The 27,812-nt window shown below is 43.5% G+C and overlaps 1 protein-coding gene across 2 annotated transcripts in view; it reads right to left on the bottom strand.

Annotated features, from left to right (window-relative positions):
• Positions 1-3,455: 3,455 nt before the first annotated feature.
• Positions 3,456-27,812, bottom strand: part of tspan9b (tetraspanin 9b) — a 38,977-nt gene continuing 14,620 nt past the window's right edge. The window contains exons 2-8 of one of the 2 annotated variants that reach the window (XM_058417425.1): positions 17,858-17,937; positions 9,918-10,109; positions 9,551-9,625; positions 8,659-8,760; positions 8,201-8,332; positions 6,839-6,922; positions 3,456-5,053 (exon numbers count right to left, since the gene is read on the bottom strand). In XM_058417425.1, coding sequence (XP_058273408.1) covers positions 4,982-5,053; positions 6,839-6,922; positions 8,201-8,332; positions 8,659-8,760; positions 9,551-9,625; positions 9,918-10,109; positions 17,858-17,920 — 720 coding nt within the window. In that variant the 5' untranslated portion in view covers positions 17,921-17,937 and the 3' untranslated portion in view covers positions 3,456-4,981. Of the gene's footprint in view, positions 5,054-6,838; positions 6,923-8,200; positions 8,333-8,658; positions 8,761-9,550; positions 9,626-9,917; positions 10,110-17,857; positions 18,516-27,812 lie in introns of those variants that run through there. The other variant, XM_058417424.1, reaches the window with a different exon arrangement.

The following is a 27,812-nucleotide window of genomic DNA, read 5'->3' as shown; positions in this document are numbered from 1 at the left end:
CAGTGACAGACACACAGAGACACAGTAACACACACACAAACCCACTCTCAGTGACACACACAGAGACACAGTAACACACACACAAACCCACTCTCAGTGACACAGTAACACACACACAAACCCACTCTCAGTGACAGACACACAGAGACACAGTAACACACACACAAACCCACTCTCAGTGACAGACACACAGAGACACAGTAACACACACACAAACCCACTCTCAGTGACACACACACAGAGACACAGTAACACACACACAAACCCACTCTCAGTGACACACACACAGAGACACAGTAACACACACACAAACCCACTCTCAGTGACAGACACACAGAGACACAGTAACACACACACAAACCCACTCTCAGTGACACACACAGAGACACAGTAACACACACACAAACCCACTCTCAGTGACAGACACACAGAGACACAGTAACACACACACAAACCCACTCTCAGTGACACACACAGACACAGTAACACACACACAAACCCACTCTCAGTGACAGACACACAGAGACACAGTAACACACACACAAACCCACTCTCAGTGACACACACAGAGACACAGTAACACACACACAAACCCACTCTCAGTGACACACACAGAGACACAGTAACACACACACAAACCCACTCTCAGTGACAGACACACAGAGACACAGTAACACACACACAAACCCACTCTCAGTGACACACACAGAGACACTAACACACACACAAACCCACTCTCAGTGACAGACACACAGAGACACAGTAACACACACACAAACCCACTCTCAGTGACAGACACACAAACCCACTCTCAGTGACACACAGAGACACAGTAACACACACACAAACCCACTCTCAGTGACAAAGTGACACACAAAAAGACACACAGCAACACACTCACACCCCCCCACACAGTCACACAACCCCCCCCACACAGCGACACACTTTTACACACACACTGAAACAGTCTCACACACACAAACGCACAACCCCACACACACAGTCACTCACAGCGACACACAGTCACACAAACAGCCCCACACAAAGCAAAACAGAAACAGTCACACACAAAACTCCAGTGTCTCACACAGACACAGTCACACACAAAAGCCCACACAAAGCAACACACAGAGAGACAGTCACACACACTGCAACACACAAAGTGACAGTCAAACAACCCCACACAGAGACACAGTCACATACACAGCGACACAGTCACACACACAACCCCACACAGAGACACAGTCACATACACAGCGACACAGTCACACACACAACCCCACACAGAGACACAGTCACATACACAGCGACACAGTCACACACACAACCCCACACAGAGACACAGTCACATACACAGCGACACAGTCACACACACAACCCCACACAGCGACACAGTCACACACACAACCCCACACAGAGACACAGTCACATACACAACCCCACACAGAGACACAGTCACATACACAGCGACACAGTCACACACACAACCCCACACAGAGACACAGTCACATACACAACCCCACACAGAGACACAGTCACACACACAACCCCACACAGAGACACAGTCACATACACAGCGACACACAGTCACACACACAACCCCACACAGAGACACAGTCACATACACAGCGACACACAGTCACACACACAACCCCACACAGACACAGTCACACACACAACCCCACACAGAGACACAGTCACACACATAACCCCACACAGAGACACAGTCACATACACAACCCCACACAGAGACAGTCACATACACAACCCCACACAGAGACACAGTCACACACACAACCCCACACAGCGACACAGTCACACACACAACCCCACACAGAGACACAGTCACATACACAGCGACACAGTCACACACACAACCCCACACAGAGACACAGTCACATACACAGAGACACAGTCACACACACAACCCCACACAGCGACACAGTCACACACACAACCCCACACAGAGACAGTCACATACACAACCCCACACAGAGACACAGTCACACACACAACCCCACACAGCGACACAGTCACACACACAACCCCACACAGAGACACAGTCACATACACAACCCCACACAGAGACACAGTCACATACACAGCGACACAGTCACACACACAACCCCACACAGAGACACAGTCACATACACAACCCCACACAGAGACACAGTCACACACACAACCCCACACAGAGACACAGTCACATACACAGCGACACACAGTCACACACACAACCCCACACAGACACAGTCACATACACAACCCCACACAGAGACACAGTCACACACACAACCCCACACAGAGACACAGTCACATACACAGCGACACACAGTCACACACACAACCCCACACAGACACAGTCACACACACAACCCCACACAGAGACACAGTCACACACACAACCCCACACAGAGACACAGTCACACACACAACCCCACACAGAGACAGTCACATACACAACCCCACACAGAGACAGTCACATACACAACCCCACACAGAGACACAGTCACATACACAGCGACACACAGTCACACACACAACCCCACACAGAGACACAGTCACATACACAACCCCACACAGAGACACAGTCACATACACAACCCCACACAGAGACAGTCACATACACAACCCCACACAGAGACACAGTCACACACACAACCCCACACAGAGACACAGTCACATACACAACCCCACACAGAGACACAGTCACATACACAGCGACACACAGTCACACACACAACCCCACACAGAGACACAGTCACATACACAGAGACACAGTCACACACACAACCCCACACAGAGACACAGTAACACACACACAAACCCACTCTCAGTGACAGACACACAGCGACACAGTAACACACACACAAACCCACTCTCAGTGACAGACACACAAACCCACTCTCAGTGACACACACAGAGACACAGTAACACACACACAAACCCACTCTCAGTGACAGTGACACACAAAAAGACACACAGCAACACACTCACACCCCCCCACACAGTCACACAACCCCCCACACACAGCGACACAGTTTTACACACACACTGACACAGTCTCACACACACAAACGCACAGTCTCACACACACAGTCACTCACAGCGACACACAGTCACACAAACAGCCCCACACAAAGCAAAACAGAAACAGTCACACACAAAACTCCAGTGTCTCACACAGACACAGTCACACACAAAAGCCCACACAAAGCAACACACAGAGAGACAGTCACACACACTGCAACACACAAAGTGACAGTCAAACAACCCCACACAGAGACACAGTCACATACACAGAGACACAGTCACACACACAACCCCACACAGAGACACAGTCACATACACAGAGACACACAGTCACACACACAACCCCACAAACAGCATCACACAAAGTGACAAAAATTGACACACAAAATGATGACACAAAGCGACACACAGCCACACCAAAATTTACTTACATTTAAGAGCAATTTTATTTCAGACAGCATGTTTTAGAATAGTGGAAGGAAACTGGAGATCTCAGAGGAAACAAAAACACACACACACACACACACACACACAGCAACCTGAGCTCACGACCGAACTGGAGATCCTGCAGCTGTGAAGTGACGCCACTTGGCCACCATTAACTTCTCCATATTCTCACAGGAAAAGGAAATATGTTTCTGCAAAATGGATTGGAGGAAAATGGATTTTTTTGCTCCTCATACCCATGATGAACTTTTCCAGCAGATGAATCCCTGACTGCATTTACCTCAGAAAATTGAAAACAGTCCAGCTCTGATGTGAACACCAAAGAAGAAACCATTTAAAGAAGCAGGAAGCGATCGTTTTTCCTTTCGGGAGTTTAGATATAAATTAGATCGTGACTTGATTATAATCTGGAATAAACCACGCTTAGAACAATCACACAGGGACAGCAGGAAATGAAAGCCTTTATGGCTCAGCGTGTATAAGCTGTGTATAAACGTGGACTGTTTCTAAAACTTGCCTTTGGATTGCTGTTCTGTTTGATGTTCTGATGTTGAGGCCTTTATCGATCTCTGTGTTTATCTTTCTCTCGCGGAGTCTTATAATCTGCACTGAAATGGCTCCATCACCTCCACTGGGGAGGTGTAACTGAAAAAAATTAGAACAAAGGAACCAGACAGAAAGGAGAGAGAGAGAGAGAGAGAGAGAGAGCAACAGAGAAAGAGAGAGAGGGAGCAAGAGAAAGAGACAGAGTGAGAGAGAGAGCAATAGAGAGAGAGTGCGAGAGAGACTGAGAGCGAGAGAGACAGAGAGAGAGAGAGAGAGAGAGAGAGAGAGAGAGAGAGAGAGAAGGAAAATGATCTACAGTGGCCTAAAGGCAAAGTTTTAGTTTGTTGGAAAACTTTTTTCTGCCCACACGGTGCACACACACACACACACACACACACACACACGATAAACTGGATTATATTCATCTATTTATAGAATAAAAAGGGCAAGTGAACACCGTGCACAACTATACAGTTAGCTCCTGGAAAGATATCTGCGTTACATGCTTTTATAGTCAATATATGAGATATGAGGGAACGATGGACGAGTGTGTGAGAGAGCGCGAAGGTGAGAGAAAGAGAAGATGCATTATTGTACAAATAGGCAGTCTTCAGCAGTGAGGAATAAATCCCGTCTTTTTTCCTCCATGAGGGAATGCGTTATACAAACATGGCGGCTCGTTAATCCTGCTGAACACCAGCAGCCGAAAATCTCTTCTCAGAAATATTTCATTTGCATCTGCTTCCGACCAAATCTCGATTCTGCCTATCAGCCATTCCTTAACATGTGTTCGGAAATATGGTTTCAAATATACATGATGAAATGGGACTGGAATTAAAATGTTTAGACGCACAGAATGTCCAGACATGGAAAGATTCAGGAAGCAGAATGGACTATAAAGGTTTTCGGGGTTGCTGTAGGTTTTTCTTGTTAATGAGGTTTAAGTCCTTTCCCTTTAGGCACTGTACTTCTTCCCCGCTCTGTGAATCTGCTGGTACAGGGTCATGGAGAACGCCATGCCGAGGAGCTGCAAGACAGGAAATGATGTCAGAGTAGAGCTTAGACAAGATACAGTTAAAATGTAGATGTAGAGTGGAACCTCGGGATACGAACGTGCTCCCTCATGAATTTCTGCCTTAATAATTGAAATTTCGCATCGGCATACGAAGCATTTTCAGCATCCGAACGTCGGCTAAGTTGCACTTGTTTGCGTCAGTGGAAAGCCAAGCGAAGTTTGCGAACTGTTTTTCAGTCAATGAACGCTGTTTCAACCCACGATACCAACGGTGCCTTCGACAAACATTCAAAAGCTAGGTGATTTTTCGTGTTTTTTGTTCACAGATTAATGCTGTGGGTGGTTTTGTTCTATTTTTAGCCCAAGCTTTGTGGCAAGAAATTAAGTTTAAGTGATGTATAATGTCTATTTATTCCATATTTTACTTCATCTACATGTCTTTTCTAAATGTTTTGATTGTTTTCATATGCAAAAATATGATTACAGTACTGGAAATTGGTTATATTTAGTCTTCGTATTGCAATACAATTACAATTCTAATGCTGAGGTTCCACTGTATTTTTATATTTATACACCGATCAGGCATAACATTATGACTACTGACAGGTGAAGTGAATAACACTGATTATCTCCTCATCATGGCTCCTCATATTAGGCAGCAAGTGAACATTTTGTCCTCAAAGTTGATGTGTTAGAAGCAGGAAAAATGGGCAAGAGTAAGGATTTGAGTGAGTTTGACAAGGACCAAGTTGTGATGGCTAGACCACTGGATCAGAGCATCTCCAAAACTGCAGCTCTTGTGGGGTGTTCCCGGTCTGCAGTGGTCAGTATCTATCAAAATTTTCCTTTAAGTTAAAGGACTTAAAGGATCTGCTGCTAACATCTTAGTGCCAGATACCACAGGATCTAGTGGAGTCCATGCCGCTATGGGTCGGGATGTTTTGGCAGCAAAAGGGGGACCGAAACAATATTAGTCAGGTGGTCATTATGTTATGCCTGATTGGTGTATATTTAAAATGTCACTAGGTCATCTGCCAATTCCCTCCTACCCACCAGCCATCTCTTCCCATTACATGACTGCTACAATCTGGTGACGGTGAATACAAATGCATGTCATGACATCTAAAGTCATTTAACTGTACCCTAACTTGTGCTCATACTTTTTGGAACTACACAGAAGTAAGTTGAGGCACAAATGACCGAACTGATATCATCAGAACGGTTAGCACATGATGCCCAGATATTCTGAGACCAGCATGTCTTTTTTTTTCCCCCCACACAGGATGGAAGCTGGAATATAGGTCGCTTCCATCATCTTCATCTTCCAGGCAATTTAAAAAACACTGTGGCCTGCGTCAGGTAGCAGAGAAAATCTCATTCATTCAGTTTGTGTTAAATTGTTTTCTTTTGATCTCACTTCACTGTTGAAATTTCTCTCCATATTTTGGCCGTTTCAGACGCCGGGACTGAGCTGAACACACTGCTAAATTATTTTTTTTTAGACAGGAGTCAAAAGTAGTTCAACTTCTGTCTTAAAGTAATTCTTCATTTTTTGCCATTTTGCACTTTCCTCTCTGTGAACTTAGCCTTCTGTGGAGTTTTGTGTGTGTGTGGATAAAATCATTTATTAACACACAAATACAGTGTTTACAAAACTTGCAGAACTTCCTGTGTGAAATTCTTCACACAAATGTTTCACAGACACACGACATTTCTTGCCTGATGAATGAGGCGTATTGTTTGTACTCGTCCTGTAGGTGTGTGTGTGTTTAGTGTTACATGTCCTGCTTTAAATACCTGTATGACCAGCACACACATAGCGATGGTGCCCAACAGGTGTTTGTTATCATCCAGCCAGTCCACAACCTTCTCGTAGCAGCCCTAGCAATCGAAGCACAAGTTCACACTGAGTGCAGTCACCTACACATACACAACAATCTACGAAAACATAGGATTTCTGCTATAAATCCAATCACTTCAAGGCCCAGGATAAGATGAGCCATGCTGAAATACTCAGATTTCAGTACTGCCATTATCACTCTGAAGCTTTATTTTAATTAGGACTATATTTATAATTGAACTATAAAGGTTGTTGGTGCTATTAAGTAGTGCATGATGCCATTTTATTGTCTCATACAGTATAAACCTGTATAAGAGATTTTTGAAATCCTGGAGTCATCAATGGGAGTAATAAGATATTTTATTTTCCATCTCTTTCCTGAACACTACAACTAAACTGTTTACATCCCCTCATGCTGGAAAAATAAAATAAAATAAAATAAAATAAAATCGACAGAATTAAATTAAAAATTAAAATATTAATTAAAATAAACTGAACTGTTTACATCTCCCCATGCCAGCAAAAAATAAATAAATAAATATTACATACATATAAAATAAAAATTAAAATAATAATTAAAATAAACTAAACTGTTTACATCCCCAGATGCCAGCAAAATAAAATAAAATAATAATTAAAATAACATATAATTCAATAAATAAAATAAATTCAAAATAAAAATAAAATAAATCAAAAATAAATAAAAATAAACTGCACTTACACAAGCTCTTATGCCTTTACCCTGTTAAGCTAGATATATCTCTCTGCTTGTATTTCCTCATATTTGAGTTGCTTTGGATAAAATAAATAAAATATAACGCAAGATATTCCTTTATATTAATTATGTATCCAAATAAATCCAAAAGGAACTCATATCCAATAGTAACCATACCCCATTTCATTTCCATTAAAACCCAGCTTGAGTGTGAGAAAACAATAATGTATTAAAAACTCCATCATGAGATTCTGAATAAATTCCCATTGAAATAAACTGGAAATTTTTTTAATACATCATGTTATATAGAGTTTATCATTTTAATGGAAGCACAAACGACTCGATGGGTGATATTAGTGACACAGTGCTGATTTCAGATCTGTTTCCATCTTACTTCACTCCTCAGTTTATTTGAGTGAACACTGGGGATTAGAATAAAACCCAGGTGTCAGGAGTCTGTTACGCAGTGTGTTGTCTGTGAAAATCAGATGATGGTCAGAGTGACTGTGTGCATGTAAGAGCAAGGCCTAGAGTGTGCCAGAGTGAGTGTGATTAGATCAGATAATATCTTATTTTTGTAAAAGAATAGACTCACGAGACTCACCTGAGACCAGAAGACGTTACTGGAATTGCGCCCACATTCTTTATAATGCTCCTGACAACAGCGGTCTGGGACCGTCTTATCGGGCAGGGCATCGTGCCAGTCTGTGTGACCAGTTACACCACAGCACTGCCACTACAGAGAGAGAGAGAGATTGTTGTTTCAACATTCATGGGAACATTTCCTAAAAGCAGTAACTATTTTGTTACAGCAAAAATCTCTGCTAAAGCTGAATACACACAAACACACTCAAAAACCTAAAATAAACCCATAGAATTGCCACAGAGATGCCAATCAGCCTACAACACATGACTTTGGACTTTTTTGGGAAGGAAGGAAGGAAAGAGGCTTTAATTGAACCCCTAACTCCAGAGGTGTGACACAAACACTCTGTATACACACACTTACACCACCCAAAAGACACTCCCCAACCCCCCGGCCACCTACACACCCACACACACCTCGGACTGGATGATGTTCCATGCGTTGCGCAGGCCGATGTTGTTGTCGGTGTTGTACAGTTGCAGACCCTCCTTCAGGTCCTGCTGTGCATTCTCACTCACCTACAAGACAATTCACACTCACATCACTCCCATTCAGTCTGTGATACAGCTGTTCACACAGGCGGCTCAAACTCATGCACACTACAGTATACTCTGTACACACTACAGTACACAATATGCCTCTAATAATTATACACACCACTATATACACTTCATTAATCAGGGCAATACACTTTATGCACTTTATCTTGGATATATTTAACAGTGTTTAGAATGGAAGAAGCTTTTATTTGTCATATATACATTACAGCACAGTGAAATTCTTTCTTCACATATCACAACTTTGGAAGAGCGCAGGGTCAGAGCACATGATGCAGCACATCTGGAGCAAGGAGGGTTAAGGGCCTTGCTCAGAAGCACAATGGCGGCAGCATGCGAGTGCTGGGGCTCAAACCCTGACCAACAACCCAGAGCCTTAACCAGTTGAGCTAGCTCTAAATTGTTTCATTTTTAACTGAAAGTCCTTATAAAATGTCCTTGTTGCTGTTTACAATTAAAATGAAATATTTCCTAATATATATATTGCTGCCTAATATATCCCACCCACTAACAGGTGCCATGATGAGGAGATGAGGAGTCTTATTCACTTCATCTGTCAGTGGTCATAATGTTATGCCTGATCGGTGTATATAAAAAGCCAGTTTTCAGAAAATAATATGATGTAATGGTGAAATTTTATCCAAACAAACTGAATTTTCTCTTCTATAACTGGTAAAGCAGACTCTCAGGCCCTCGGGTTTAAAACTGAGATTTATGAAATGAATCAGATTTGTGAATGTTTGTGCTTTACCTTGTCTGTATACACAAAGAAGAGGATGAGCAGAATCAACTCTGCCAGCAGAATTATCAACAGGACGATGAAGAACTAGAGAGAACAAACACGGGGAAGTGAAAAGCGAAGAAAGTTATACAATAAATCCTACACTTAAAAATTTCTCTTATGTAAATTAGTTATTTGTGATGGTTGTGGCCAAAAACAGCTTGTTTTTCAAAACTTGCGATGCAACTTGTTTTTCTGTGTCGGAAAACTACTTGAGGGTAATTGTGAAAAACTGCAAGCTCCTTCAAACATAGTGAAGTTCATTTTCACAAAATCAAGAGGTATAAATGCTGATTCCTGAGCTAGCCCACTGTGAGAATCGAGGCTGATCACTCACACTCAGCAACAGGCACTTGTTCTCCTTGATGGCGCCCATACAGCCCAGGAAGCCCGTCAGCATGACGATGGAGCCCAGGATGATGACCAGATTGGCGGCCGAGAGAGAGGGGAAGGAGGGAGAGAATGTGGCGAAGCTCCCCTGAGACATGGAGAGCCAGATCCCTACTCCCAGTAAACCACATCCTGACAACTGGGGAGAGAGAGAGAGAGAGAGAGAGAGAGAGAGAGAGAGAGAGAGAGAGAGAAAGGGAGAGGGAGAGAGAGAGGGAAGGAGGGAGAGAGGGGGAAGGAGGGGGAGAGGGGGAGAGAGAGGGAGAAAGAGAGAGAAAGAGAGAGGGGGGGAGAGAGGGAGAAAGGGAAAGGGAGAGAGATGGAGTGAGAAAGGAAGAGGGAGAAAGGGAGAAAGAGAGAGAAAGGGAGAGGGAGAGAAGGGGGAAGGTTTGAGAGAGAGAGAGAGAGAGAGAGAGAGAGGGAGAAAGGGAGAGGGAGAGAGAGAGGGAAGGAGGGAGAGAGGGGGAAGGAGGGAGAGAGGGGGAAGGAGGGGGAGAAAGAGAGAGAAAGAGAGAGGGGGGAGAGAGAGGGAGAAAGGGAAAGGGAGAGAGAGGGAGAAAGGGAAAGGGAGAGAGATGGAGGGAGAAAGGAAGAGGGAGAAAGGGAGAAAGAGAGAGAAAGGGAGAGGGAGAGAAGGGGGAAGGTTTGAGAGAGAGAGAGAGAGAGAGAGAGAGAGAGAGAGAGAGAGAGAAAGGGAGAGGGGGGGAGAGAGAGGGAGAAAGGGAAAGGGAGAGAGATGGAGGGAGAAAGAGAGAGAAAGGGAGAGGGAGAGAAGGGGGGAAGGTTTGAGAGAGAGAGAGAGAGAGAGAGGACAGAACTATTACTTTTTCATAACTCTAACATGTATGGTGCATGGAAAGTAATAACCTTGAGCAAAACAAAAATTCAATTTTGTTTAAAGCAAAAATCGAAGCAAAAAAGTAGCTAAGAGAAAAAGAACGTAGCCCCCAGATAAGAGGTTGGTATTCCTTCTGCACACACACACACACACACACAAACACGCACGCACACAAATGTATTTCCGCCCACACATATACACTACGTCCCAAGACAAATTTTTCGGTCTAATAACCAACAGCAGCAGCAATCTGTCCAGCAGTTTCTATCAGTTTGGACCGGGTGGGAAATTCAGCTAGAATTCATCAAGTTATTTGTGGTGTTTCACCAACAGTGAGAAGAAACATTAGACCTTTGCTCTCTGCTAGACTTTCAGCTCATCAAAGTTACCAGGATTTCAGCTTGCTGCCAAAGCTTTTCTGAGGGGTTAAGGTCCAGACTCTGGACCCTGTCTTGGCCACTCTACGGCATACAATTTCTTTTTAAGCTATTCTGTTTATTTACTGCCTTGTTGTGTTTTGTTTGCTGCATACTCTAGTAGACTCTTCTCATTTCTTAAGTTCCCAAACTCTCAAAGATCCCAAACCCTACACAGTGCTTCACGTCTGAGGGGTGGCTGGAATCGTCCCCTTCTTGTCTTCATTTACAATAACAGCTTGATCCTGATCAGGACTCTCTGGCACACTGGGCATGAAGTAGGAACACACCATGCACACAGGAGGGAATGTACACTTAAATTTACAGCATTTAACAGACGTCCATATCCAGAGTGACTTATATTTATCTCATTTTTTATACAACCGAGCAATTGAGAGTTAAAGGCCTTGCTCAGTATCTTGCTGGACCTGGAACCTACAACCTTCTGATCTGATCCTTAGTCTAACACTATAACCAATGCTATTACTTCCCAGATTTCCAATCCACTTCCTGCCATCCACGAGCCAACGAGCCAACAACACCGGAAATGAATCCAATCATGAACCAGTTCTCATTAGAAATGAGAAAAAAATGACAAATCTGTTCTTATTGAAAAAGCAAAAACAACTGGTGTGTACAATATGTCTAGTTTTAAAGCTTCAAAATGCTATTGTCCTTATTTGTCACATATACATTACTGCACATCCTTGAGGGTTGGGGTCAGAGTGCAGGGTCAGCCATGATACAGCGCCCCTGGAGCAGGGTAAATTGAGGGCTTTGCTCAAGAGCCCAATGGAGGCAGCTTGGCAGTACTGGGGCTTGAACCCTGAATCTTCTGATCAACGACCCAGAGCCTTAAACACTTGAGCTACCACCACCCTCATAAGCCTTCAAAAAGAGCAGCGCTCAGGCCCAAACAGTATGTGGGCTTCTGCACGCATTAATAGCTCCACTGTGCCTGAAATGAGAGGGAACGAGTGACTGCTGTGAGGCAGAAATGATGGAAATATGTAAAAGCGCTGAACCAGGAAACATCTCCAACCTCCCACTATTTCATATTACATGCTGTTATGCGGACTCTCTCTCACTCACTCTCTCCGCGTGTGTGTGTGTGCACATGTGTGTGTGTGTGTGTGTGTGTGATACACAGATGATAAAACACAATTGGCCATTAAAATCTGTTGAGATATCTCGCTGTTACGGAACCACAGGAGTATTTTCAGGAATTTATAGAGCTCAAGGTTTTACTGACTAAAAGCACACATTGACAAAAGCACTGATTTCTCAGTTATGTAACATTCAAAGGCAAAAAAAACCCCCAAAAAACACTTTTTCCTGTGTGTGTGTGTGTATGTGTGTGTTTGCAGATTTTCTAAAAATCTAGAATGATCCTTGGTGCCACCCGAATAGGATAACAGGATGATGTCAGATCTCTCAGGTACAGTGTTGCATAAAACCTACTGACATGCGCAAAAAACCCAACTCCAAACCTGTGTGTGTGTGTGTGTGTGTGCGCGCGTGCAAGATCCACCCTTACACACACACACCTCTTAATCTTTGAATTAAAAAAAAAAGAAGAAGCAGCAGCATAGTGGCTTAAGCCTGTGTTAAAATGCCCAGCATGCACTTGGATTCCCGTGAGGACTCGTGGTGAGACTGCAGACTGCAGAGAGTAGGATTAATGCATCAAAATAATAAAAAGAATGAAAAATCCGATTTTTAGAAAGCATTGAGAGGAAAAACTGACAAAAGATTTAAGGGGAAAAGAAAAGAGGAGGAAAAATCCGACAAACCTCACAAAGGATCTGTGCAGTTCAGTGAGGGAGTGGGATAAAAGAGCTGAACGTTTTGTATTCAGACTGCATTAACACACACACACACACACACACTCTTGCTCACACACACACACACACACAACCTGAGCTCGGCTCGGAATATCGGGTAGGTGTGTGTGGAAAAAGTGGAAAAGGCAGTTTAATGATCCTGCTCAATTTAAGACTAGATTGCTCTGGACTGTGGATCGGTCAAATCCTTTTCTTTTAAATCGTTAAATCTCTCATTCTTTCAAATCCACTCATTCGTTCTCTCTTACACACACACACACACACACACACACACAACATATATAAAGAGAAGAAAGCAGAGAAAAGAGCACACAGATTAATAAATAATAATGGAGTCACAGTGAGAACAGTGGAAAAAGTGCAGCTTCAGCAGACTATGACTATGCATCACTTAGATTTCTTTAAAAGAACCACCACTTAGTGTGTGTGTGTGTGTGTTCTGTAAGTGTTGCGTGGAGGTCTAGCCCACTGCTTTAGGTCTCCTGAATTAAACATCACTAAGAGGGTCATCAGGATCACTAACGCCAAATGATTCATGAAATATGAATGACCAGCCATGAGCTACACACACACACACACACACACACACACTCTTACATAAATAAAAATGTTCATGTAAGTATATTTCTGAAAACATCACAGACCAAAGAGGATATTAAAAAAAAGATCACTGTTTAATCCTTCCATTACAGCTGAGTGCAAAAGTTTGTGCCCCCCTTAAGACTGAAGGATATTTTCTGCATCAGCAGAAAGCATTTATTCGATATTCGTGGGCAATATAATGGTCAACCTGACGCTTAAAATGATCCAAATGATGTCAGTTCAGACATCTGAATACACTACATTGCCAAAAGTTTTGGGACACCCCTCCAAATCATTGAATTCAGGTGTTTCAGGGATTGGACTCGGCTCCTTAGTTCCAGTGAAAGGAACTCTTAATGCTTCAGCATAACCAAGACATTTTGGACAATTGTATGCTCCCAACTTTGTGGGAACAGTTTGGGGATGACCCCTTCCTGTTCCAACATGACTGCACACCAGTGTACAAAGCAAGGTCCATAAAGACATGGATGAGTGAGTTTGGTGTGGAGGAACTTCACAGAGTCCTGACCTCGACCTGATAGAACACCTTTGGGATGAATTAGAGCGGAGACTGAGAGCCAGGCCAAAACTGGGACATCTGCCTTTACATGCACATGAATGTAATATGGAGTTGTCCCGCCCTTTGCAGCTATAACAGCTTCAACTCTTCTGGAAAGACTTTCCACAAGGTTTAGGAGTGTGTTTATGGGAATTTTTGACCATTCCTCTAGAAGCACATTTGTGAGGTCAGACACTGATGTTGGACGAGAAGGCCTGGCTCTCAGTCTCCGCTCTAATTCATCCCAAAGGTGTTGTACCTAAATTCAATGATATGGAGAGGTGTCCCAAAACTTTTGTTAATATAGTGTAAATGTTATTGAAGTGTACATCCATCCTAACAACTTTTTATCTAGTCACCTGCAATATTACTCTTTTTTTGTAATCTGGTCTGTGACTGAGATCTTAAACATTTTGTTAAATTTCGCTTGAAATCGTCGAGCTTAAAAGTTGAAGACTCGATTTAAAAGCTTGAATCCTCTTCTCTAAATGAAGATGAAAAAGCTCATGACAAAACCTATTAATATTCACATCAAACGTCAGAATGGAGAAAAAAACCGAGTGTATGTGCCAGATGGGCTGGTTAGAATATTTCAGAAACTCCTCAGATTTCTACACACAAAAGGCTCCAGTGGTTAGAGACTCATGCGAAAAACAAACAAAAAAAAGATAGTGAGTGACGGATCTGTATGAGGAAACACCGTGATGAAGATGAAGAGATCCGATGAGGATGAAGATGAAGAGATCCGATGAGGACGGACTGAATGTTATGAGCAGGCAGAAAAACTACAGTAGTGTAAATAACCACTCCACATCACTGTGATGAGCAGAAAAGCATCGCAGAATCAAAAACATGTTTAACCTTCAGAGAGATGAGCTGTGTATCATTACATTCCTCATATACTTTTAATCCTGCACTCCAAGATACTCCAAGGCAGACAGATTGACGCATGGTCAGACAGACAGAAAGATTGACACATGGACAGACGGACACACACACACAAACAGACAGACACACACACAAACAGACAGACAGACACACGCAGAGAGACAGACAGACACATGGACAAACACACGGACAGACAGACAAGAAGACAGACAGACACACATGGACAGAGAGAGAGTCAGACAGACACACAGGCAGACACACTGACAGACAGACATGCAAGCATACAGATACTGCTGACAGACAAACATACATGGAGAAAGAGACAGACTGACAGACAAAGTAGACAGACAAGCAGACAGAAAGACAACACTGACAGACAGCCACAGGGACAGACAGCCCAATAGAAGCACACACAGACAGACACACAGGCCAACAGACACACAGGCAAGCAGACAGGAAGCTGAAGGACAGACACACAAACAGACACACAGGCAGAAAGAGAATCAGACAGACACACAGGCAGACAGAGAGCCAGACAGACACACGGACAGACACACAGGCAGACACATGGACAGAAAGAGAGCCAGACAGACACACAGACAGACACATGGACAGAAAGAGAGTCAGACAGACACACGAACAGACACACAGGCAGACACATGGACAGAAAGACAGACAGACAGACAGACAGACAGACACGCGAACAGACACACGAACAGACACATGGACAGAAAGAGAGTCAGACAGACACACGGACAGAAAGAGAGTCAGACAGACACACGAACAGACACACAGGCAGACACATGGACAGAAAGACAGACAGACAGACAGACAGACAGACACGCGAACAGACACACGAACAGACACATGGACAGAAAGAGAGTCAGACAGACACACGGACAGAAAGAGAGTCAGACAGACACATGGACAGAAAGAGTCAGACAGACACACGGACAGACACACAGGCAGACACACGGACAGACACACAGGCAGACACATGGACAGAAAGACAGACAGACAGACATACACAGTTAATCTCCAACTTAAACTAGGCCACTGGATGGACACGGTTCATTTAGAAAATGTTGGTAATGTTGTTGAACAGTATTTGGCTGAATTAATGCTATTTTTAAGGATCAACCGACGTCAATCAACACTGCACAGAAAATTCCGGCAGTGTTAAATAAACTCTAGCAGGGTTCGATAATCATGTTTTTAATTACCGTTCAATGCCCTCCTACAGAGCTGAATTTACTCCTACAGCGTTAAATTCATCCCTACAGCTTTACAATGAACTCCCACCGAGTCCATTTGTGTCCGGATGCGTGAACAGAGACACTGCAGGACTGCATTAATCACTGGGGAGATCAGCAGATGAAGATGATGATGGCGGTCAAGACCTGATATTTAAAAACCCTAATCTGCAGATCTCTAGAGTCTGATCACAGAAAAATATTACAAAAATAAAATACCAAGTACAAATTCACAAGCTATTTATTACCACTGATGCGTGTTGACCTCTCTTTAGTCCATAGCTACAATGTTGTATGAATTATTGACGGAACACAAGTCAAAACTGAAGAGAGGAGGAGCACAGCGAGGGGGTGGAGCTTATGATCGAAGAGAGAGTGACAAAGAGTGCTGAGGAAAATGACACTGGGCCACTGTAAAGTTTTACTGGAACTCGTGCCCCAGTAAAAAAGCTTCCAGCTGTGTACTGAGATATTTTCACACAGATCTGGTGTAGGGAGAGCTGGAGAGGATTTCAGGAGATTATGAGAGGATCTTATCCGACAGACATTTTCCCCACTGCGCTTTGGGACGTTTGTAAGTAAACACTCCCTCGTTAGCAGAGAAAAACGAGCCGCGATGAAGCAGCTGGTCTCAAGTCACGCGATTCGAACCGAAACGTCTCGTCTTATCTCTGAGGGAGTTAATGAGTGTGTTGGAGCTGCAGTGTTAGCATAAACCCTGATTCCCGAGATATTATCTCAGCTATTTTACTCAAGTAAGGAATAATCCATGGAAGATATGCGCTGCTGTGTGAAACTACTCAACCTCAGGCTGATTATTTTTCTATGAAAAAGGGACAAAATGTGCTGAAGTGATGAATTCTGCAGCGTTAATGGTCCTTGATCATCCTTTTACAGTTGTTGAATGTCCATGAGACGCGTCATCAGTCATGTTAAATCAGCTATAATCAGCCATCCCCTCAACCTCCACTCGTCTTTCCTTTATATCGCTTGACGTCACGCAATAAACGCAGATGTTGCAGTGAAATTCATCTCTTCTAAACACTGTGTATTGTATTGGAAAGCCGCATCTTTACCTCCAGCTGTTGCAAAGCTCTAACACTGGAGACTCCTTCCAACATCTACATACATAAAACATCACCATACAGATGTTAACAATCACACGCATCATCAACTTGCTTTGTCGAACGTCTCATGTACAAGAGTCCAGGGGTAAGCTGATGTGATTTAAATGACGGCAACCGTGATCAGAGCTGCTGTTAAAGAAAACTGACCAATCGGAATTGAGAATTTAATTGAATGCAATTGCAAACATTTACAGCGAAGAAAGAAAAATGGAGAATCCACAACAAAGCCAGATGGAAGATTCATATCTAAGCATGCATAAAGCATCTGGACACTTCTGATGGACTGCAATTAAGAGATTTTTTTATATACATACAAACTCGCATAATTAAAAAATCTTTGTGGAAGCTGACTCTAAAGCACGTGAGGGATGGTTACTCACCCAGAAGAGCAGGTTGAAGAGGAACATCATGTATTTGACACAGCACAGGCAGCCGCGCGCCATCCTCAGCTTCTCCAGTTCTAACAAGAAAACAAAGGACAAGTCCAGGTAAAAAACCAGAAACTTCCCTCCACACGCCCTCCCGCTCTGCCTCACTGGCTTCTTGCACGCTGTCGCCATGCCCTCTATGCTCTCCTCGGGACTTGGCTGAGTCTGGACCTTGGAGCGACGGGAGCCATAGAATGCGCCCACGGCCAGCCGGTGCCCGCGGCGAGCAGCCTCGGCAAACTCCAGCTCGGCGCTGTCCAAGGACGGACTCGGCTGGACGGCCACGGCCACACCGCTCTCACAGCGCTCCATCCTGAACGAGACACTCACGCGGGCATCGTGCGGAAGACGACGCAGTGCACAGCATCAGACTGCTGAATACACTCCAAAAGACATCCTGGAAATCCTGTAAGTTACACTGCGCCCGATCAACAGCTCTGCATCCTCCTACTCTTATTCTCCAAGAAAGCAGCTTCACAGCATCTCTCTTTTCTCCTCGCGTAAAAATGATCTGTTTTCCACTTCTCAGCACGCGCTCTCAGCTATCCTTTAAACAACTAATGCACCGTCCTCACCTCTCTCTCTGTATCCGAATGTGCTCTACTCACTCTCTCTCTGTGCATCTGAATGTCCTCTCTCTCTCTCTGTGTATCTGAATGTGCTCTACTCTCTCTCTCTCTCTCTCTCTCCTTGCTCGCACTCTCTCTCTTCCCTCTCTTTCTCCCTCACCCTGCTGTGCCCCCCCTCTCTCCTCTAGCTCTCTTTCTGCTCTTTCTCCTCTCGTTCTCTTACTCTCTCCTCTCTCTCCCTCACTGCTGTTTCTCCTCTCTCTCTTTCTCCTCTCTCCTCCATACACCCCCCCCCTCTTCTAGCTCTCTTTCTCTCTGCTGTCTCCTCCATCTCCTCCCTCTCTCTCTCCTCTCCTCTCCTCTCCTCTCCTCTCCTGTAGAGTGGATCTGCCCACAGGAGTGTGAGCAAGTGGTTGAACTGTCCCTCCTACAAAGTTACATCAGATTCCTCAGAAGTGGAGTTAAATAAGGGGAAAAAGATTAAATTTTTACTGAACCATTTACTTAATATTTGAAAATAGTGGTCTGGACTTTTACTTCAAAAATTCAGGTCATGGAAATGCAAACCAACCTCGACTGATCTTGACTTATTACTGCTGCAAATGGGAACTACAACAAAGGCCCATTGGGGCAACAATCACGCTGCCCCCATGCTAGCAGTAGGTCAACACATTTAGAGCTGCAGTATGTAACATTAGCAAGTCAACACACTCAACTAAATTCCTTTCTTATTAAAATCCAGAACTAAATTAACCACAAGGCTGCAACAGTTAGACAGGGAATTAGTTTATGGTTATGAATATTTTAAAATGGTGTTTTGGTTTGTTTTTTGTCTTGTAGTGGCACTTTACCATTTTCTGTCTAGGGCCATAAACTCTAAAATTGCCGTGGAGAATAAACACATGCTTCCCAGTCCAGTCATCTTTAAACATTCCATTCTGATCATTTTTTCCATCAGACACCAGCGAGGGTAAATCACCCCCTGTCTGATCTACCGCCTCTAGCCCTGTAGCTCGTATCTGGTCTGATGAGCTTCCTGCTGCTAAACCATTTCCATAAACACCTTTGATTGGATGATGTACAAGAGAAGGTGAGCTGCTTCATACGTAGAAATCTGGAGCATCTACCAACAGTTACGTGTTGATAAATTTCCTGGCTCGGTCGGCTCAGAGTTAACCGGAAGAGTCTAAAATATGGATTAAAAGCGTGTAGTGAGTCAGATCTGACGCCGGTTTTGCAGATACATACGTTATACATCAAGCTGTGCTGCAAGCTGGGGCTTAGGCAGAAGAGAGAGACTGGGTACAATTAATGCTTTTATTAATACACAGGATTTATGAAGAGGTGTCCAAGAACATGGCAGAAGAACACTCGCATCAAAGCGACAAAAGTGTGTTAATTTTTTAGTCAAATTTGGGAGGAAAAACAAATCATTTAAAATAATAATAATAATAATAATTTATTAAAAAATTAATATTTCAAGAAAAATGTCAATTAATTAGGAAAATGTCTAGAAATAAAACTGCAATATTCTGAAAAACAAAATGGGTTAATATTTCAAGAAGGTTGCAATTTTATCCAAACTCTGACTTTCTCTGAATTTCTAAGAAGGTTACTATTTTTTCTTCTTGTTTTAAGAAAAAAAATCTCATCGAGTCAGAGTTAAGCGGTCAGTATGATTTCTTCTCCATTTTAAAAACCCAAAATGTCCATACTACAGCTTTAAAAGCTCCGTGCAGGAGTAAGGGTCAGGAGTGAGAAGCGAGTCGGCCGGGAGGCTGGTGTTCAGACACACTGCTGTAAATTTATTACACGGGAATTCACAAGGTTTGCGCTTGTCAGGACAGACAGCACCTCTGAGGTCCCCTGAAGCACAGACGCAGGAGATGAAACAGACCTGTGTGTCTGCGGCTTCCTTCTTATTCCTTTCAACTTGTATAAATAACATTTGCATTGGTGCTATTTACACAACAAACACTCTCACCAGTGTACGACCACAGGCTGTGTATTATTATGTTTTTCTAGAAATGCACCGATCTGAGGTTTCACCAACACGCCGATATCCGAGCTAGCTGCTAGATACTGATCTGATGCGTAAATCCTTGGAGTTAACGCGCTGATGCCCTGCAAGCTTCCTGCAAAACATCAGGGGTGTGTCGGAGGCTTGCTTAGAAAATGATTTGTGTTGTTTTCGCGCGCTCTATAGCGTGTCAGTTACCGCAGTGCAATACGGCACAAAAGAAGTCAGAGGATGAGATAAGAAAACGGGTCAAATCTGAACCAATGATTCAGGCAAGTGCACTATTTTTAGGAGAAAGCATGCAGCATGCACTGCGCAGACACACACACACACACACACACAATAATGTGCTCTATCACCGACTAAACAACTAAATAAATAAACTAATTAATACTGTTGATGATGATGATAATAATACGAAGAAGAAGAAGAAGAAGAAGAAGAAGAAGAAGAAGAAGAAGAAGAAGAAGAAGAAGAAGAAGAAGAAGAAGAAGAAGAAGAAGAAGAAGAAGAAGAAGAAGAAGAAGAAGAAGAAGAAGAAGAAGAAGAAGAAGAAGAAGAAGAAGAAGAAGAAGAAATGGTACAATTTCACAAAGAATTAGTCCGGACAATTTCACAATTTTTGGATAAATGTTAAATCCAGATTGTTCTTCCTTTGTTTGTTCTGACTTTGAGACAGATTCGGAATGTAAAAGAATGAGTGAGACAGAGTGAGACGAAGAGAGAGAGAGAGAGAGAGAGAGAGGGAGAGGGGGAAAGAGGGAGAGGGGGGTCAGAGAGAGAGACAGAGAGGGAGAGAGGGAGGGGGGGCAGAGAGAGACAGAGAGACACACACAGAAATTGAGAGACAGACAGAGACAGAAAAAGAGAGATAGACAGACAGAGAGAGAAAAAGAGCAATTTAGAGAGAGTGAGAGAGAGAGATTGCGAAAGTAGCCAGTAGCCAGCATCCCTGATGACCTTATGTTTCCATGACAATAAACTCAGGGCTGTATTAAACGTCTGGAGTTCATCTCCATTTCTTATGAAACCTACAGTGAATAATAAACAGAGAGAAACTCCAGCAGTGTGTAGAGCTTTTACACCAGCAGCTCTAACAAATCCATACTCCTGCATTCTGCCATTGTTTCCTTTCCCAAGTTAACTCAAGCTGAACTAATCACCAGGGCTGGACTTGGACATTTCAGTCCTAGCACCGTGCATCAGGTGTGTGAAACTGGACACAGCACAGACTGGAGGAAGGTGGACTGAAATGTTAATAATATTATAAACTGGTGTAAAAACGGAGCAATCTACCGTTTAGACACACGAGCGCTCTTTGACTCCTGGCCATGGATGACTGGGGCGTCATCAGGAGTCGAACCTTCAGACTACACGGCTAATGCCGTTCTGTTATATCTTGGGCTCTGCTTTAGAGAAAATGGCATGTTCATGTGTGTGTTTGATAGCCTGGTAATGTTAGGAACATGCTAGCAGTCGCTGTACCATGATAATAAGAGTAGTGTATTACACAAGCCCGGGGTTTCAGAGCACTCGTAGCCACTGAACAGAGAAATGGAAACTGCTGTAGTGTGAATTAGGGCGAGTCCTGAAGGGAGGGGGTGGTGGTGGTGGTGGTGTAGGTGGTGGTGGTGGTGGGTTGGGAAGAAATTTGTGGCAACTCGCCAGAAACGATGAAAGCCACATGAGATGAGGTAAACAAAACAACACAAAGACAGGTAAATGTAAACAGATGGAAATGCATTTTAATCAGTAGTTTGAGAAGGTCAGTAGTGAGGTCAGTACCGTCGCGGCTTGTTCAGTGTTCATGAATCTGACGGATATAAGCAGGTGCTCCTTCAAGCTACAAGCCTTGCTGTATTCGGTTAAATTTATTTGTATAGCGCTTTTATCAATGGACAACAGCTTTACAGAAACATAGAAATAATAAAGTGTTAAGTAAAGTTGTGATTAATCGCTAATATTAATCCCTAATGAGAAGCCTGAGGCGTGGGGGGGGGGCTCCCTGAGATAGTATGAGGAAGAAACCTTTAGAGAGAAAGTGACAGAGAGAGAGAGAGAGAGAGAGAGAGAAAGAAAGAGAGAGACAGGAGAGACAGACAGAGAAAGAGACAGAGCAACAGAGAGAGAGAGAGAGAGAGAGAGAGAGAGAGAGAGAGCAACAGAGAGAGAGAGAGAGAGAGAGAGAGAGAGAGAGACAGGAGAGACAGACAGAGAGAGAGAGAGAGAGAGAGAGAGAGAGAGAGAGAGAGAGAGAAAGAGACAGAGCAACAGAGAGAGAGAGAGAGAGAGAGAGAGAGAGAGAGAGAGACAGGAGAGACAGACAGAGAGAGAGAGAGAGACAGACAGAGAAAAAGAGAGAGAGAGAGAGAGAGAGAGAGAGAGAGAGACAGAACGAGACAGGAGAGACAGACAGAGAAAGAGAGAGACAGAAAGAGACAAAGAGAGAGAGAGAGAGAGACAGAAAGACACAGCAGACAGAGAGAGAGAGAGAGAGAGACAGAGAGACAGTTCTCTCTGTTCTGATGTGGGTGTATCGGTAGAATCAAGCCCCTGTCAAGCAGATTCAGTACTCTGGGCAGGTGTGTGTGTGTGTGTGTGTGTGTGTGTGTGTGTGTGTGTAGAATGCTGACTCAGTCTCTTTCAGTGTTTTCACCCCAAGAGTCCTCATTAGAGAAGAGTGAGTCAGTAAGTTTACCCTGAACAGCAGCCACAGATGTTACACAGCTCTCTATTTACTTTACTATCAAGTCCATGAGTTAAAAACATGTAATTCATTATCTCTCTCTCTCTCTCTCTCTCTCTCTCTCTCTGTCTCTCAAATTTTCAAATTCAGATGAGCTTTATTGGCATGACAGATTGTACATGTATTGCCAAAGCATTTAAAAGGGGTAAAGATTACAAACAAAATTACAAAATCAACAAACAAATGAATAAAATAACAAATAAATAAATAGTAAAATGAAAGCATAAAATCTACAGGTATGAGTGAGATGTGTGTGTATGAGTGTGTGTGTGTAAATATGTATGTGTGTGTAAATATGTATGTGTATGTGTGTGTGTGTGTGTGTGTGTGTGTTCGTGTGTGTGTGTGTCATGAGCACGTCACTGATTGGTTGACTCCAGTAAATACTGGAGTTTTGTGTCGTTCTCCAGTTTGATGAAGTCCGGACAAATCAGCTCAAATTTAGGAAAGAATTGTTTTGGAAGTTCCTGGTAGTTTGGACAGGATGTGAGGAAGTGGAGCTCTGTCTCTACCGCTCCTTGGTTACAGTACAGACAGAACCTGCCCTCTCTGGGCAGCCAGCTCTGTCTGTATCTGCCCCTCTCTATGGCCAGGCTGTGGTCACTGAGTCTGTATCTGGTCATAGTTTTCCTCAGTGTGTTTTCTCTAATTGTACTCAGGTATTCTGCTGTTGTGTATTCTCTGTTTAGCACCAAATAACATTGTAGCTTGCTTTGATTTTGTGTTGTTTCAGTCCAGTAAGTGAGGTAATATTCTTTCTGTGTGTTAATCATTTGGTTGGGCCGAATTCTATGGATGAGGTGGTCAGTGTCCTGAGGTTGGTCAGTGTTAGTCAGATTAGTTTGTTTGTGGAGCCTCAGGACCAGCTGAATAAGGGGGCTTTTTTCTATGTTCACTTCATGGTTTTTAATGGCTTTAAAATGATAAGAGTCGGGGTCACTCAATTTCAGATGTTTCCAGAATTTGATGGCTCTTTTCCCGATGTTGATTAATAGAGGGTATTGTCCTAATTCTGCCCTGCATGTGTTGTTAGGTGTGTGTCTCTCTCTCTCACACACAGACAGATGCACACATACACATGCATGAGAAAGACACAGTCACACAAACAAGCAGACACACAAACACACACGAGAAAGATACAGAAACACAGAGACAGACAGACAGACCGACAAACAGACACGCACGCATGAGAAAGACAGACAGACACACACACACACATACACACGAGAAAGATACAGAGACACAGAGACAGACAGACAGACCGACAAAGACACACACGCATGAGAAAGACAGACAGACACACACTCACACACATACACACGAGAAAGATACAGAGACACAGAGACAGACAGACAGACAGACCGACAAAGACACACACGCATGAGAATGACAGACAGACACACACTCACACACATACACACGAGAAAGATACAGAGACACAGAGACAGACAGACAGACAGACCGACAAAGACACACACGCATGAGAATGACAGACAGACACACACTCACACACATACACACGAGAAAGATACAGAAACACAGAGACAGACAGACAGACAGACCGACAAAGACACACACGCATGAGAATGACAGACAGACACACACTCACACACATACACACGAGAAAGATACAGAGACACAGAGACAGACAGACAGACAGACAGACCGACAAAGACACACACGCATGAGAATGACAGACAGACACACACTCACACACATACACACGAGAAAGATACAGAGACACAGAGACAGACAGACAGACAGACCGACAAAGACACACACGCATGAGAATGACAGACAGACACACACTCACACACATACACACGAGAAAGATACAGAAACACAGAGACAGACAGACAGACAGACCGACAAAGACACACACGTATGAGAATGACAGACAGACACACACTCACACACATACACACGAGAAAGATACAGAGACACAGAGACAGACAGACAGACAGACCGACAAAGACACACACGTATGAGAATGACAGACAGACAGACAAAGACACACACGCATGAAAATGACAGACAGACACACACTCACACACATACACACGAGAAAGATACATAGACACAGAGACAGACAGACAGACAGACACACACGGATGAGAAAGACAGACAGACACACACACACAAACACACACACATACACACGAGAAAGATACAGAGACACAGAGAGACAGGCTGACAGACACACACACAAACAAAAACACAAACACACACAAACACGGGAAAGATACAGAGACGCAGAGACAGACAGACAAACAGACAGACACACACACACATGCATGAGAAAGACAGACAGACAGACACAAACACACATACACACAAGAAAGATACAGAGAGACAGGTTGACAGACACACACACAAACACACAAGAAAGATACAGAGACGCAGACAGACAGACAGACACACACACACAAACACACATGCATGAGAAAGACAGACAGACAGACAGACAGACACAAACACACACATACACACGAGAAAGATACAGAGAGACAGGCTGACAGACACACACACAAACACACAAAGATACATAGACGCAGAGACAGACAGACACAGACAGGAAAGACACAGACAGTCAGACAAACAGGCAGACAGACAGACAGACACACACACACAGGAGAAAGACAGAGACACAGAGATAGACAGGCAGACAAACACAGATACACACAAGAAAGACACTGAGACATTCAGAGAAACAGACAGACACACACACGCATGAGAAAGGACAGACAGACAGACACACACACGCGGGAAAGACAGAGACGCAGAGATAGACAGGAAGGCAGATAGACACACACACACACACGAGAAAGACACCGAGACAGTCAGGACAGACACACACGCATAAGAAAGAAAAACAGACAGACACATACACACAAACATGCATCAGAAAGACAGACAGACAGACAAACAGACAGACACACACACGAGAAAGACAGAGACACAAAGATAGACAGGCAGAGAAACAGACACATCCACACACACACGAGAAAGACACTAAGATAGTCAGACAAACCGACAGACAGACATACACTGAGACAGTTAGACAGACAGACACACACGAGACACAGAGATAGACAGGCAGACAGACAGACACACACACACAAACAGATGTTGCAGTCATGATTAGACGCTGCTGTTCTGCTTTTTGGACGTGAATACTCACAACTAATCGAGACAGATACTCCACCATATATCATAAACCTAAATCCTGGCACAACAGATGCTCTGTCACTGTGTGTGTGTGTGTGTGTGTGTGTGTGTGTGTGTGTGTGTGTGTGTGTGGTTCTGACGTCAGGACTTTTTTTTCCTTCTTTCTTTCTTTTAAAAGCACCTGATGTCTGTCTAACAAGTGTCTGCCTCCTACCTAGTGGCCCTCACACACACACACACACACACACACGTCAACATCACCAGCAGCTTCTACTAATGACACACACTCTGAGCTGAATGACGCCCAAATCTGAACAAATCAAATGAACAAGCTCCGTTTGCTGGTTTATCTCATACACACACACACACTCACTCACTCTCTCTCACTCTTTCTCTCACTTACACAAACACACACACTCTCTTTTACTTATGCACACACAGTCTCTCTCACTCACACACACAAACTCTCTCAAACTTATGCGCACACACACACACACACACTCTCTCTCTCTCTAAAACACACACACACACATACTCTCTCTCTCTAAAACACACACACACACACTCACTCTCTCTCACTCTTTCTCTCACTTACACAAACACACACACTCTCTTTTACTTATGCACACACGGTCTCTCTCACTCACACACAAACTCTCTCAAACTTATGCGCACACACATTCTCTCTCTCACACACACACACTTTCACGCACTCACACAAATACACAAACAAACACACATGCACAAACTCTCTCTCACACGAACATAAATACACAAATAGTCACACACACACACACACACACACCTCTTGAGCAGCTTGGTAATTTTCCATCTTATTTTGTAAACTGACTTTAACCCTACAGCTTCACCCTCTTCAGTATTCAGTATTGTGGCAGCTGCTAATTTTAAACTGTTTTATTTGCAGTTCCTGTGCCTTGAAAGCCTAAATGAACCCCTAAACACGACTCCTCTCTCGTTTACCTTTAATCTATTTAATAAAAGGTGAAAGCTAGGAAAACGCTTCAGATGGTGGAACAGTGTCAGTTACATCCACTGCTGGAAACGACAGATTTTCAGTGGAAGTCAGTCAGGAGTACATTTCCAACAAGACTCCTAAAAGTACAGAACGAGGAAAGAGAGAAAACTGCATTTACAGATTTCACTGAGAGAGAAACGTACCGATTCAACAACTGTGAGGAAATCCTGCTCAGCTAGCAAGACTGTAGATGACTTTAATCACACTGCGCTTGTTTAATCAACACGATCTCTGCAGGAAGAAAGCCTGGGCAAGCTTACAAAGCAAATTAAAACACATCCATCATTTTTCTTTGTGGTTTACTGTTTGATTTCTGATTTATTTTTTGAAAGAATTCACTCCGACATCACACCCTGATCATCATACTG

This window comes from Hemibagrus wyckioides, linkage group LG19, assembly GCF_019097595.1.
Source record: "Hemibagrus wyckioides isolate EC202008001 linkage group LG19, SWU_Hwy_1.0, whole genome shotgun sequence".
In the NCBI taxonomy this organism is placed as follows: Eukaryota; Metazoa; Chordata; class Actinopteri; order Siluriformes; family Bagridae; genus Hemibagrus; species Hemibagrus wyckioides.
Note: the sequence above shows the minus strand (reverse complement) of the source record. Positions and strands in the feature narration are given on the sequence as shown.